This window comes from Ailuropoda melanoleuca, chromosome 4 (assembly GCF_002007445.2).
Source record: "Ailuropoda melanoleuca isolate Jingjing chromosome 4, ASM200744v2, whole genome shotgun sequence".
In the NCBI taxonomy this organism is placed as follows: domain Eukaryota; kingdom Metazoa; phylum Chordata; class Mammalia; order Carnivora; family Ursidae; genus Ailuropoda; species Ailuropoda melanoleuca.
This window is the reverse complement of record NC_048221.1, coordinates 12,064,395-12,078,520: the sequence shown is the minus strand read 5'-3', so window position 1 is coordinate 12,078,520 and position 14,126 is coordinate 12,064,395. Positions and strand designations below refer to the sequence as shown.

General features: G+C 59.9%; 1 protein-coding gene across 2 annotated transcripts in view; it reads left to right on the top strand.

Annotated features, from left to right (window-relative positions):
- The first annotated feature begins 521 nt into the window (after positions 1-521).
- CHERP (calcium homeostasis endoplasmic reticulum protein) overlaps positions 522-14,126 on the top strand; it is an 18,851-nt gene continuing 5,246 nt past the window's right edge. Inside the window, exons 1-10 of one of the 2 annotated variants that reach the window (XM_034657983.1) lie at positions 522-673; positions 983-1,156; positions 4,365-4,549; positions 5,600-5,737; positions 6,059-6,210; positions 7,797-7,941; positions 8,045-8,134; positions 9,503-9,752; positions 10,467-10,642; positions 12,567-13,002. In XM_034657983.1, the coding sequence (XP_034513874.1) occupies positions 649-673; positions 983-1,156; positions 4,365-4,549; positions 5,600-5,737; positions 6,059-6,210; positions 7,797-7,941; positions 8,045-8,134; positions 9,503-9,752; positions 10,467-10,642; positions 12,567-13,002 (1,771 nt within the window). In that variant the 5' untranslated portion in view covers positions 522-648. The remainder of the gene's footprint in view (positions 674-982; positions 1,157-4,364; positions 4,550-5,599; positions 5,738-6,058; positions 6,211-7,796; positions 7,942-8,044; positions 8,135-9,502; positions 9,753-10,466; positions 10,643-12,566; positions 13,003-14,126) is intronic. The other variant, XM_034657984.1, reaches the window with a different exon arrangement.

Genomic DNA, 14,126 nt, shown 5'->3' with positions numbered 1-14,126 from the left:
AGGAGAGCCCCAAGAGGACGCAGGGTGAGGCCGGCGGGGGTGGGGAAGTCCCCCGTCCCAAAGTCTTCCTTACCAAAGCGTTGGGTCGAGCGAAAGAAACTGAGCGGGAGGATCTTGGGAACCTTAATAAGCCCAGTTCCATCCCCTCCAAGCCCGTCTCCTCCCGGTTCTACTTCCCGGTGTCGCGGTCCGGGAACCTCCCGGACGCGCCTCACCTCGTAGTCTTCTCACCGCAGCCCCCCGGGGAAAAACTCCCCAGAGCCCTGGTCCAGCGGAGAACGCGGCCTACCAGGCCCTCCAGCTGCGACGCGAGCCCGGGAGGACGCCCCAGCCATGGCTAACGGTAGTCTCCGCCGTTCCAGCCGTTCCGGGGCGTAGCGCGACAGCGGCCCATCCTGCGCAAGCGCGGGAAAGCTCCTGCGCGTGCGTACCGCTAGCCCCTACCGCGCGCCCGGCCTCGCGCGGCTTCTTCCCGCCCGCCTTCTGCCCTCACTTCCGCGGTTTCCCGGCGACGGCCGTAAATGGAGGGCGGAAGCCGCCCGCGAGGCCAGCCGTAAACGGCTCCCTCGCGCCACTTCCGGCCGGCTTCCGTAGACGGGGCTGGTGGGCGATCGTGAGGCGCCGAGGACGTTCCCTGCGGCCGGAGCCATGGAGATGCCTCTGCCGCCCGACGGTGAGGCCCAGCCTGGGCTCGGGGACCGTTTCTCTCTCCCTGGAATCCCTTCTTGGCCCGCCCCGCCTTCCGGGGTTTCCGGGCCTAGGAGGGGGCGGGGCTCGGCCTCCCGGGTTCGCCTGCGGCCTCTCCCGCGGGTCCCCGCATCCCCGGCGCGCGTGTGGCCCCTATCGGGACCCGTACAAGGGCGGCCTCTCCGGAGGCCAACCCTAGGGACCCCGGCCCGGCGGACGGGGGCTGGGACGCCAGGGCCCCCGGATTTGGGCGGTCCTCGCTGACGCCCCGCGTGGCCTTTTCTCCGTCCCCCAGACCAGGAGCTTCGAAATGTCATCGACAAGCTGGCCCAGTTCGTGGCTCGCAACGGGCCCGAGTTTGAGAAGATGACGATGGAGAAGCAAAAGGACAACCCGAAATTCTCGTTTCTGTTCGGAGGCGAGTTCTATAGTTACTACAAGTGCAAGCTGGCGCTGGAGCAGCAGCAGCGTGAGTTCTCTCCAGCTCTCAGGCCGTCCCTTCGAGCGATTCCTTTCTCTGACTCCAGTTCGGGCTCTGCCACAAACCGCCTTCTTATGGGCCGCATGCTCTGTCTCTGAAAATGGGGCAGCTGGGCCTTCATGATCCCTTCCGCTGTTTCCAGGGCCCTGCACCGAGCGGCTGCTGGGTCCGACTGTAATGGAGAATGAGGTTATTGATCCTCTTTCTGGACTCCGGATCAGGGATTACTCTGTTGTTTTTGCAGATGTGATGACTTGGGTCAGCAGAAGTAGAGGGGCTATTTCAGTGTTTTCCAGGGTGAAAGTGAGAGAAGCTGGACCGGGACCGTCCTGGCAGGCATTGTCCAGCACCCTTTGCAGGCTCTCAGTGGGTCTAGCAACATTTTTATGCATTTCAGGTGTTTGTAGTCCAGATCCAAAAGACTTGTTTTTTGGGTTTTAGTTTTTGGCAGATGTTTATCGATGTTCACCCGGTTGGGTATCAGGATTCTAGCCCTGCCCTCAAAGACTCGGAGTCTAAGGTGGGTTTAGGAATCACAGCTGCCCTTTGAATAATAGATAAATAGTCACCAGGTGGTAGGGTCCCTGAGGGCAGAGCCCCCATCTGCCTTGTTCCGTTCCTAAGTACTTTGTTTGAATGAATGAGGAGGGGGCTGCCTAGTAGATGGACATTGAAAAGTGAATGTTTCCTAGACTGCAAGCTCCCCGAGGCCAACCAGACCTTGTTTAGGTCATTGTTGTGCCCTACTACATGGTATTTGGTAGGCATTCAATAAAAAGTTTGTGAGAAACAACAAAGGTACGGTGGTTTGAATAAATGTAATGTGTTTAGGGAGCGATAAGAGAAATCCCGAGGAGCCCAGCATGGCTGGAGCATAGAACGTGTGTAGACGAGGGAAGGGTTTGATCTGGAGTGGTCAATGCCAGGGGGAAGGTTCGGGTTTACTCCCACTGTCTAGGGGTTCATCTGGTGCCCAGTTAGGTTTGAGATGGAGGTGGAGGAGATTTGCCTAAAATCGTGGGCCCATTCCTTAGCCCCAGCACATCACTTTGAAAACTGCTGCTGTAGGTGGTGGAAAGCCACAGAGTTTGAAAGAAGGGAGAGGTGGGTCAGGTTTGTGTGGCCAGTGTAGAGGACAGGCTGGAGGGGGCATGAGTGGAGGCTGCAGACCAGGGAGGTCTGCAGGTGAATGAACGGGGCAGTTGGTGGTAAGGTCTGAATGAGGTCAGCAGGCTGAGTCAGGCACGGGGGCAGGTGGGGTTAAGGGTTAGAATTCATGAAGTGAGGCACCGGTTGGATATCGATGAGAGTAGTATAACCAGGCCGAGGAGGACAGTGCTTTAGCTCATGTGACCGTGAGGTGAGACGCTGTTTTCCCGGCAAGGGGAGCCCACTCCCTCCCTGGAGGGTCAGAAATCAGAGGCCACTTGGGACTTGGTACTGTAATGGGGGGAAGTATAGGGTGCTTCTGACAAGGGAAGATGGGGGTTCAGGAAATGCCTTCTGTGGGCAACAACGTTTCAGCTGAGATTAAAGAATGTGTCAGAGTTAGCCAGATGGAAACAAAGAAGAGAGAAGTGCTCAGGTAGAGGAAGGAGCCCGGGGGGGGGGCTGGGAGTGGAGGGGGCAGTAGCTCAGAGTGGCTAAACCCCAGAGAAAGGGTGCTGCTTGGAGTGGACAGAGGCCAGGGTGCAGAGGAGGGAGGGCCGGCTGGCCAAGGACTTTGGAGTTCTTCTGGAAGCTTCTGGGGAGCTCTTGCAGAATTTCAGGACTTTGTTGTGGAGCGGGCTTAGCCACCGTGTAGCTGGCGCTTCACCTTGGTAGTTTGAGAAGAGGCTCTTCTAGAATGGTGCTTCGTAAATTCTGGTGAAGGACTGGCTTTTATTTTTCGTTTTGTAAAACTTCCAATCTGTTTTGGAAAGTACACTTTTGTAAAATACAATAAAATGTGATCTGTGAAACATCGAGTTGCTATAAAGGTGCCAGAAGGATCCCTTGGCATTTCTATACTTGTCTGGTCCGGGTTTCACCTATGGCTGGCCCTCAGACCTCTTGTGAACAGCAGCACCCTGGCTGTGCTGTTGAGAAGTACAGGGGGCAGGACTGGACACAGGGAGATAGTTCCAAGGGTGATGCAGGTGACAGCAGAGTCACAGCAGTGACAGCAGGACATAGGCTGGAGTGTCATCTAGGAGCCTGACTTGACTACACGGGGCGACTTGTTAGTGAGAGGTGTAAGGGAGAAAGAAGTACCCGGACCCTCTGGGCTTTGGGTGTGGGCATAGTCATGCTAGTCATGGAGGCCGGGAGGGCCGTGGGGAGGTAGAGCACATGGTGAGAGGACACACGGACCTGTGTGAGGTGCCTTTGGAAAGTCAGTGGGCTGTTTGGTCCGTGATCAGATCCACAGCGCAGGGAATCCAGGATGGAGGTGGTCGAGGTAGGAGTGGTGGCTCGCTCACGGTAACTGCAGCCTCGGAGTTCCTGTGTCCCACTGCCGTGGGGGCTGGCCCAGAGGAAAGGGCAGAACCAGGCATCCCCGCATTCAAGGGTCTGTCAGAGAAAGACAAAGGGGCCTGGGGGTGGCCACACAGGCTACGTGAGACAAAGACCTAGGACAGGGCCATGGGGCTGAGGAAGGATGTCCACAGCGGCCCAGGGTGGGGGTGCACAGCCAGACTGCCATGGGGCAACATAAATGGGAGCTGAGGGATTGAAGATGAGTCTCAGTTGCAAAATCATTGCCGAAGAGACGCAGGGCAAAGGGAGGGTTTTTAAAGACGGGAGCTGCTGAGGAGGTGGCAGGGGACGGGACATGAGGGAGAGCCTTGGGGAGGGCTGTTTGTCTGCCAGCGGCCATGGTCTGGGTTCAGCAGAGGCTCGGGCCCGGATGAGAGGTGGAGGGGGATGGGCTTGGTCTCAGCTGGAAGGCCAGTGGGTAAGGCAGATGGTGGGCGGGAGAGGGGCCAAGGTGATACCGCCCAGAAAAGGGCTAGGGCCCTGTGAGTGGGGGCCAGGGCGGGCACTGCAGGCAGGGCAGGAGGGGCCGCGGAGAGGGAGGGGGTGCAATGCAGCACAGGGACCCTCTTGCAGATGGCAGGTATAGGCAGGGGCAGTCTCTGTGGCTTGGAGCTGCCCGAGAGGCAGCCAAGGGGCCACCTCCTCATGGGGGCCACCTTTCCTCCTCTCCCGCCAGTCATCTGCAAGCAGCAGGCCCCAGAGCTGGAGCCGGCCGCGGCCCTGCCACCCCTGCCACAGCCCCCGCTGGCCCCGGCTGCGCCCATCCCAGCGGCCCAGGGAGCCCCATCCATGGACGAGCTCATCCAGCAGAGCCAGTGGAACCTGCAGCAGCAGGAGCAGCACCTGTTAGCGCTCAGACAGGTACGGGGCCTGCTCCTCCTCCCCACTTCCCCGCCCCGCTTCCCCTCTCGGTCCTGGGGTGGGTACCTGGAGCTCAACCTGTGCCTCCGTTTTTGCACCTGTACGTTGGGACTAATAACAGACTAATAACAGACGTCAGCAGAATTCCTCACCGCACGTCAGCACCGAGGACAGGGCTGCCACCACCTGTGGTGTGTTTAGCTCGACCCCTGACGCTGGACACAGGTTGCTTCTTGTTGTGGGTGAACTCATCCTACAAGCTCTTTGATGGACAGACACCCTCTGTGCAGGGATGGAAGGCCAGGTGGCCCCTGGTGCCATTGGCTCCAGCTCCTGCTGGCTAGGTCACCCCAGGCTGTCGTGGGGAAGAACGCTTTTGTCCTGGTTTGTCATCGCCTGATTTTTGGCCAAGTACAACAGGACAAGTTGCCAGAAAAACAAGATGAGTAAAAAATAAGACCCCTGAAACACCAGCCCCGCTTTTATTACTAGATGCAAGATGTAAAATTACCGTCATTTTGCTGGAAACAAAACCTTCTAGAATGTTCCCCCTCAGTTTCCACACACAGCTCATCAGGGACTGGGTGACCTGACTGCCGAGCCCGCAGCAGCCCTGGGCCTCAGCCACTTCCCAGGGCGCGGATCTAGTGTGCGAGGCCCCGCAACCCATTTTGATTCCTGTTTCCCTGACTGCTGGTGTGGTTGCTCTCCTTTCCCTTGACTGGCAACGGTTTGCATGTCCTCTCAGTGCTGTCGTGTGTCCACACCCATCTGTTGGTTTTCTTTCTGTTTTTGTTGAATTGATTTGCTGATCGTTGCTCTGGGTGTTCATTTTTCCATCTGTCACCTTGGGGCAGACATCTCCTGCTGTGTCCCGTCTTGCTTTATCCTCTGCCTGCCGTGGTCACGGCCATGACTGTGACTGTCCCAGATGCCTGTCTCAGGCTTTGAGTGTGACCTCCTGGTGCTGGGGGCAGGGCACTGATGGGCCAGGCTTGTCCTGGGCCAAGGTCCTTCCTCATGTAGTCCCCGTCCTGCTCGGCCTCCCAGGAGCAGGTGACCGCGGCTGTGGCCCACGCCGTAGAGCAGCAGATGCAGAAGCTCCTGGAGGAGACCCAGTTGGACATGAATGAGTTTGACAACCTGCTGCAACCCATCATCGACACGTGTACCAAAGATGCCATCTCGGTGAGGGCAGGTGGGGGCTGGGGGGGGGCAGGGTGCTCCCAGAACCTGGTGCTCCTGATGGAGGGGGGGAAGCCTGCCACAACCTGCCTGGGCTGGGACTGCACCAGGGGAGCCCTGTCCGACCCTCCCCTTCGCTCTTGAGCACCGTGGGGAGGACAGCGTGTGGGCAACGTGTGCTGGTCCCGCGGCCAAGAGGGAGCCTGAAGGCAGGCGGCAGCCTCGGTGTGCCCCTGAGCCCTGGGGCAGCACGCCCTTGGGAGCACCCTCACCCTCCCGGGCTCCTGCGCGAGCTCCGGCTCACCCTCAGCCTGGCTCCTGCAGGCCGGGAAGAACTGGATGTTCAGCAACGCAAAGTCCCCCCCGCACTGTGAGCTGATGGCAGGCCACCTCCGGAACCGCATTACCGCCGACGGGGCGCACTTCGAGCTGCGGCTGCATCTCATCTACCTGATCAACGATGTCCTGCACCACTGGTGAGGGCCCCGCCAGGCTCCGCCTTCCCTCTCGCTCCTTCTGGCCCTCTGCTGGACTGCTGTGCTGCGCTCAGTAGCCTGGCCTGGCCTGGGACTGTGGGGGTCACTTGTCCAAAGACCCCAGAGGAGGGTTGGTCTGAGCCATGAGCTCTCCATTGGGAGGACCCCCCCCCCCCATCTCGGCCCCTTCCCTGGACCTTTACTTCACTTGGGCCACCGTCCGCTGCCCGCTCTCTTTGGGGCAGCCTCTGGGTGTCTTTCCATGTCCGTCTGTATCCAGTGCCAGTTTCTCTTCGCGTGATCTACACACAGACACGGCTGTCACCTGGCTCTGCTCTGCTGCAGGACCCCCCACGGGTTCTCTCTGCTATCCTCTGTCCCCCCCCCCCCCCCCCCCCCCCCCCCCCCGCNGGTTTGCTCCTGCTCAGCCTTTCTGGTACCTCGTGGTAGACGTGAACTTAAGAAACCCAGACACTGGGCCAGAGCGGGTCCGGGGAGGGCACCGGCGGAAGCGCACATTGCTGCTGGGCTAGTGCTTAGCCGTCCAGGCTGGCTGCGAGTTTGGCTTTGAGCCTGGCCTGGCCGAGGGGGATGACTCCTGTGAGACAGCAGCAAAAACGGACTCGGCCTCTCCCCCGACCCTTCCCCCGTCTTGCCCCATCTCCTGCCCCGAGTGTGCAGCTTGGGTCCCCGCCCCTCCGCTCCCGGTTCCCTATGCCACGCAGGTGGCCCCATGCCCGCTCGGCCACTTGCTGCCTCGTCCCTTCTTTATTTCTCTGCTGTTGGGAGATGGGCAGCTGGTCAGAACCTTCTTTGCTCTTCTGCTTCCACCAGCCACTCCGCTGACCAGGGCAGCTCTGCAGAGACACAGCCCGTTGCTGGCAGTCATCCAGCCACGCTCCTCTTGAGTTGTGCTCTGTCCAGAAGCCCCGTGCTGCTCACCCTGTCCTCCCCTCCCCTCCCCGGCCCGGCTCCTCGGCCCACACTCACTGCTATCTCTGAGCACCCTCTGGTGAGCTTGGTGCTGGGAGGGCTTCTGCCTGCTCGCCTCCTGCCCTGCGTCCTCCAGGAGGCAGCACGTGTGGCATCGGGCTCTGCCGCCTTACAGCACAGCCCCAGGGGCCTCTGCACCCATTCACACGTGCAGCGTCCCTGGGAGGATGGGAGGGCAGGCTGCCTCACGTCCCTAGTTGCCTGGCGTGCCCAGCACATTCCCTCTGCCTCCTGAAAGCAGGGCTTAAGCTGAGGTCTTGTACACGGTGGGTGACAAGGCTGAGTGAGGCCACGTGGGCAGCTGGGGCTCCTACAGGCCCCAGGTCTGTGGGGCCTTGTGCCACCCTGGGAGGGAAGGCTTATTTTACTGGTCAGGAGATCAGGGTGACAGCCCTTGCTCTGAAGGTCCTCAGGCTATTCTTTCCCTCTTCCCACTGCTGTCCGTCTGTCACTTGGGCCCAGGTGCCAGCACAGGTCTTGTGGGGAGCCCAGCCCTCGTCCCAGCCGGGTTGGGGGCCCGCGTCCCGAGAAGGCAGAGGGTGCTGTGGCTGGAGCCGCAATGGTAACGGGCGCGTGGCCGGGTCCCGCCCCAGGGCCCTGACGCGCGGAAGGTCTCTCCCTCACAGCCAGCGCAAGCAGGCCAGGGAGCTGCTGGCCGCCCTGCAGAAAGTCGTGGTGCCCATCTACTGCACCAGCTTCTTGGCCGTGGAGGAGGACAAGCAGCAAAAGATCGCCCGGGTACATGGGGCAGCCGGGAGAGGCAGGGGAAGAGGGACTCGGGGGGCAATGGGGACGTTGGTTTCCCTGCTGACGCAGCCTCTCCCCCCTCCCGCACACCCAGCTCCTGCAGCTCTGGGAGAAGAACGGCTATTTTGATGACTCCATCATCCAGCAGCTCCAGAGCCCGGCCCTGGGGCTCGGCCAGTACCAGGTGGGTGCCCTCCCCACCACACCGCGCCCTGGGACTGGGGTGGATAACCCCAGAGGGTGCCGCCACCTCAGCCCGTTCCCAGAAGTCAGGCAGCCTGCAGCCCCCGCTTGGGCTGGGAATGGCTGGTGGGGTGGTGATTTCAGAGGCCAGGTAGCATTTTCCAAACGGGGCTCCCACCTGTGTCTCTGGAAGGGTGGTGAGCAGCAGCCTCTGGGGGCTCCTGTCCCTTCCACCGTGACCAGTGAACCAGGTGAGGCTGTCTGACTTTTTTCCTGGTGCCTTTGTGGCCAGCTTGCCCTGTCCAGGCACGGCTGCTGGCGGTGTCTTTGGCTTGTCGGCTCTGGTCCTCCTGCCTGGCTTCTGCATGACGGAAGCATAAGAAAGGCTCGGTGTTGTCTAGGCTGCCACGGTCACATGCATAGGCAGTGTTCCCGTGTGCACATCTGCCTTTTCGCTGGGGAGGCATCTGCTCAGAGAACGGGGGGCGCAAGGCGGGCAGGGAGGGCTGGCCAGGTCTCCTTGGTCACCTCTGCTGTGGCACCTGTATTTCGGCCCCGTCCGCAGCTGCTAGAAGGCAAGGCAGAGCTCACGCCCCCTTTTTTCAGGCCGAAAGCTGTCATTTTTCTACAAGGCTCTGGTTGAATATCAGAAACTGTTGACTGTTTCCTCTGTGACAGTCTTGAACGCCACCCTCCCCACAGGGGAGATGCTTTCATCCTCCGCCCAGTGAGGAACGTGCATGTCACGCTTAAAAAAATGTTTCCCACTTTTATTGTTGTTCAATAAAGCAGCAGATATGCTGCCCCCGGGCACAGTGGCATGGACCGCTTTGTCTCTCCTGAGTTGGTGACCGCAGCTCATGCTTACTGAGCTGCCCAGTCCCTTTCCCTGTTATTTCACTGAGTTTGCCCCCAGAATCCTTGGAGTTACGTCCTGTTACCGTTCCCTTTTACAGCTGAGGAAATCGAGGCTCAGCGAGGTTATGACTTGCTCAAAGCTGGGCAGCGAGTGAGCAGTGTGGCCCCCGACGGCGGCCTGGAACCCTTGTCCCAGGTCATGTTGGTCACAGTTGTGTGGTGGGACAGGGCGCGGCTGTCCTTGCGCCTCCCTGTTACCAGGGAACCACAGACTTTGCTGCAGCTGGCGTCCTTTTCACGAGATTTGGGCTAGATTTAGATGCTCTGTGCTTGTTCAGACCGCGTTTGTTGTCTTACGGGACCGTCCCCTGCCTGCCCGCCCAAGGCACTGGCCTGAATTCCCCGGGCTTCCCAGGGCTTGTCCCTGAGCGGCTCCAGAAGGGGTGGGACTCAGCAGCAGGCACCGAGGCATCCGTCCTGAGTGCCGGCCGCTCTCCCCTCTCTCTGCCAGGCGACACTCATCAACGAGTACTCCTCGGTGGTCCAGCCGGTGCAGCTCGCCTTCCAGCAGCAGATCCAGACCCTCAAGACGCAGCACGAGGAGTTTGTCAACAGCCTGGCCCAGCAGCAACAGCAGCAGCAGCAGCAGCAGCAAATTCAGATGCCACAAATGGAGGCCGAGGTCAAGGCCACCCCGCCTCCGCCCGCCCCGCCGCCGGCCCCCACGCCCGCCCCTGCCATCCCGCCAACCACGCAGCCTGGTACGGGGCTCCCTGGGGGGCTGCTCCAAGAAAGCGGCCTTCTCCGCCAGAGAAGGGTTCTGGATCTGTGGGCCTGGTTCTAGGGCTGGATTCTAACCTGTTTCCAAACACTAGGCCCGGGTATTTCACAGGCAAATGCCACCAAACCCTTCAGCTCAGGTGTTTCCTTTCCTGTACAGACCATCCCAGAAAACACAGAGGCAAAGCTGCCCAAATCAGTTTTCGAGACCAGGCTAATTTTTACACCAGATGGAGAAAGAGTTACGGATATCAGGCAGCATCCCTTCTGAGCAAAGACGCAGGAATACTTCACACCTGAAATGTAGCAGAGTATTAAAAGACATACCATGATGAGATAGGATTTGCCCCAGGAACGTGTAAGGATGGTCTAACGCTTAGAAGTCTCATAAAACAACGGATGAGATGGAAAAAATGATCTTTCAAATAGATGCAGAAAGGGTTTTAATAAAATTTGGTAACGAAAATTTTTGAGCAAAATAGAATAGATACAAAAATTTATCTGAAAGCTTTCAGAGAGGGGGCTGTACTCCCGGTGAGGTCAGCCTCCCCGCTGCGCGCTGCCCTCCTGGAAGCCATCAGTTTGGGGGGGCTTGGGCAGCAAGGGTTTTCCCAAGAGTTAGAGGCCCAGCCTGGGTTGGTCCCGGGTGGTTGCTGGTCATCATTTCCACTAACCACCTTCTCGTCTGGCTCTAGATGACAGCAAGCCTCCCATCCAAATGCCTGGCTCCTCTGAGTACGATGCCTCGGGTGGAGTCCAGGATCCTGCCGCTGCCGGCCCCCGCGGCCCTGGGCCCCACGATCAGATCCCACCTAATAAGCCCCCCTGGTTTGACCAGCCTCATCCCGTCGCTCCTTGGGGCCAACAGCAGGTATTTTCCCAGACTTGTGGGGGCGGTGGGCCGTCTCCTGTGTGGATCAGCGGGCTGGTTGTGGCTCGCTGGGGAAATGGAGGTTCTGCAGCAGGGCCAGGGCTGGGTGGGTGGAGGAGACAGACCAGCCCCATCTTCCTGAGGGGCGGGGGCGGGGCAGGACAGTCAGGGCTTCACACCCGTCCTGGTGCTGACCATCCGGCCCTCTTAGGAACTTCGGCCCCTCTGTTCCTGTGAGGGCTGGGCAATTTCAAAAGGTCAAATATGGCAAGGTGATCAGTTTCTGTCCCCTTTCTAACTGGTTCAGCTAGCATGGTGCCAACATTTTGTCTCCCTGGAAAGAACACTGTGCTTGCGTAAGGAAAGGGAAGGTCAGACACGTAGGGCTGACAGTCCTTTCGCAGAGATGCTGGTCACTCCCTCTGGTTTTTTGGAATCAAACTTCTAGGCCCGGGCAGGGTTCATCTCATCCAGCTTAGCATGGCTGGGAAACAGTAGAAACATCCACTTGCTTGCTGGCCACTGGATCTGATCCGATCGAGCCTTTGGGCACAGCCCAGGCCTTTCCTGGGTGTCCACCTTCCCCTTGATGGGGCCTAGTGGTTGCAGCCTTGCCAGGTGACTCTGGGGAGGACGGGAGGGAGACAGCTCTGGACTGACAAGCGGGGCTTGTGGCTTTGAGTCGCCTGTTGTACCCCTCCAACCCCAAACCTGAGCTTCAGGAGAAGAGATTTAATTTCACAAAAGATTGGGCATCCCCATAAAGACAGCTTCTCCCCGTGAGTGCTGGCTGTGAGCCGTGTGGTATCTGGCATTTTGTGGGCGCCCTCTGATGAGACAATAGTTCTCATCCCCGTCGTGTAGGTGTTTGCAGGGTCAGCCTTCTTTCTGGGGACTGGTGGGATGGGCTCATGACGACAAGGGTCCCCACTGAGGGTCTGCCTGGGGGCAGAGGTACACTTGGCCTGGCCTGCCCACGTGGGATCTTACACATTTTGAAGTAACATTTTAAAAATATTTATTATTTGATTTGACTTTTGGTAGGCTCCACGCCTAGTGTGGAGCCCAGTGTGATACTCGAACTCACGACCCCGAGACATGACCTAAGCTGAGATCAGGAGTTGGATGCCTAACCAGTGGAGCCACCCAGGCACTCGAAGTAATTCCTATAGTTAGAAACTGGCTTTCTAACTTCTTGAAAGACCTGAGGGTGTGGTGTGGCCCCGGCCTACCTCTGTGTTGGCAGTCAGCGGGGCTACCAGCTGTGACCCTAAAGATGGGCCCCCTGGTCATCCACTCCTAGGCACATCCCACCCTGGCCCTGAGTTTGGGGTTAAAGTCCCAGTTTTAAGTCTCAGGGCAGCAGCTGGGTGAGGTCCAGTGCTTCCGTTCTCTCCCACCTACGGAAAGACATTTCCTGGTCTGGGTCCTCAGAAACAGACCCTGAGACAGGGTTTGAGGGCAGGTAGTCAGTATGGGCGGTGACCCAGAAGACCATGCAGGGCAGAGGGGACGTGACAGGGAAGGGGCTATCGGCAGGGCAGGTGTCCGCCGTGGGGTCCCTGGGGCCCAGCTCCTCCCTGCGCTCTGCAAGCCATGGGGCCTGCGCCTCTGCCGGCCACCAAGGGGCATGGGCCCCGGAGCGCGTCCGCCTGCTTCCGGCTCGGGCAGCCGTGCCGGGAGTTTTGGGAGCCCGGGCGCTTGTGGCCTGCCTGGCTCTCATGCGGCCACAGGAAGCTCTCGGCTGAGGTGCAGGTGTGGCTGCGGGGAGTTTGAGCGCCAGAGCCCCCGCTGCATGGCAGAGCAAAGGAGGCAGCACCGGGTCGGGGCCGGTCGCCTCCACGGTTGGAGAGCCACACCACGGATGTGTGGCCGGCGCCGGCCTGGCCTCCGGAGGGGCTCACGTCCGCTCCTTGCCTTGCAGCCTCCCGAGCAGCCGCCCTACCCGCACCATCAGGGCGGGCCGCCCCACTGCCCACCCTGGAACAACAGCCATGAGGGCATGTGGGGCGAGCAGCGTGGGGACCCCGGCTGGAACGGCCAGCGTGATGCGCCCTGGAACAGCCAGCCCGACCCCAACTGGAACAGCCAGTTCGAGGGCCCCTGGAACAGCCAACACGAGCAGCCGCCGTGGGGCGGGGGCCAGCGCGAGCCGCCCTTCCGCATGCAGCGGCCGCCACACTTCCGCGGGCCCTTCCCGCCCCACCAGCAGCACCCGCAGTTCAACCAGCCGCCGCACCCCCACAACTTCAACCGCTTCCCGCCCCGCTTCATGCAGGACGACTTCCCCCCACGGCACCCCTTTGAGCGGCCACCCTACCCTCACCGCTTCGACTACCCTCAGGGGGACTTCCCTGCTGGTGAGTGCGAGGGCACCTTCCGCGGGGACTGGCCCCCGTCTGGGAAACACTTCCCTCTCCTGCCCCTTGTTCCCTGAGATGGTCCCGGCGGCTGCTTGTGGGAGGCCCCCCGACAGCTGGCCCTCCCAAGCGGCCCAGATGGTGCTGCTTAACCTCATCACTGGGGAACCTCGCAGGTCCCCTGAGTCAGGGTGACAAGCTGAGGGTCATAGGATGGTGTAGACGCCCCGTCCGGGCCCTGGGGAAGATGGGAAGACAAACAGACGGGTGGCCAGGGTCCAGGCACGTGGCACATGCTGGACCAGCCGTAGAGGTGAAGTCCTGTTCCTGCTGCCCACACAACCCTGGGAGGAGGAAGGACATGGGCCTTCCGGAAGGAGAGTTGCTCTCGAGCCCCAAAGCAGACGGGCAGACAGGGCAAGGAGTCCAGGACCCATGGCGCCTGCGGGGCCCTTCCTCATTCCCTCTCTTGCTGTTTTCACCAGCTTTTTTCATTGCTTTTCTTCAGAGAATTTCTAGATTTTTCTCTTTTCAAAAAAAAAAAAAAACTCGTTTCTACTCTATTGCTGCTTCTCTTTTCACATTTAACTCCGTTCTCGGCTACAAAATTAGCTGAGACCAGCGAGCACATGTATTCGCCAGTACACGCTTCCCGCGGCCATGGTAACAGCGTGCAGAGTGGGCGGCTTCCCCCTCAGCTCCAGGGGCTGGAAGCCTGAGACCACGGGGTCTTCTCCCCGTCTTCACGTCCTCCTGCCCTGGGTGCATCGGTGCTCTGCGCTCCTTATCAGGATGGCAGTTGTGTTGGATTGGGGCCCACCTGCAGGATCTCACCTCAACTGAATCACCTTTAAAATGCTCTGTCTCCAAATAGAGTCATACCGTTTTGGCCCATTATGTTGCTGTTTTAAGGTTTTGTGATTTCCCTGTTCCTCTTTCCACCTTGAGTCCATGGGTGGTGGTGTGGGTGCAGGACAGGTCCCCCCAAACCCGGCTCCTCCCCACCCAGCTACATCACCCCGGGGAGCGAGAAGCAGCAGGCGAGGAGGTGCGGCCCCGAGCACGTGTTGGCGCCCTCGCTGAGCCCCCTTCCCCAGGCACTCGTGCCCTGGCAGATGTTGACT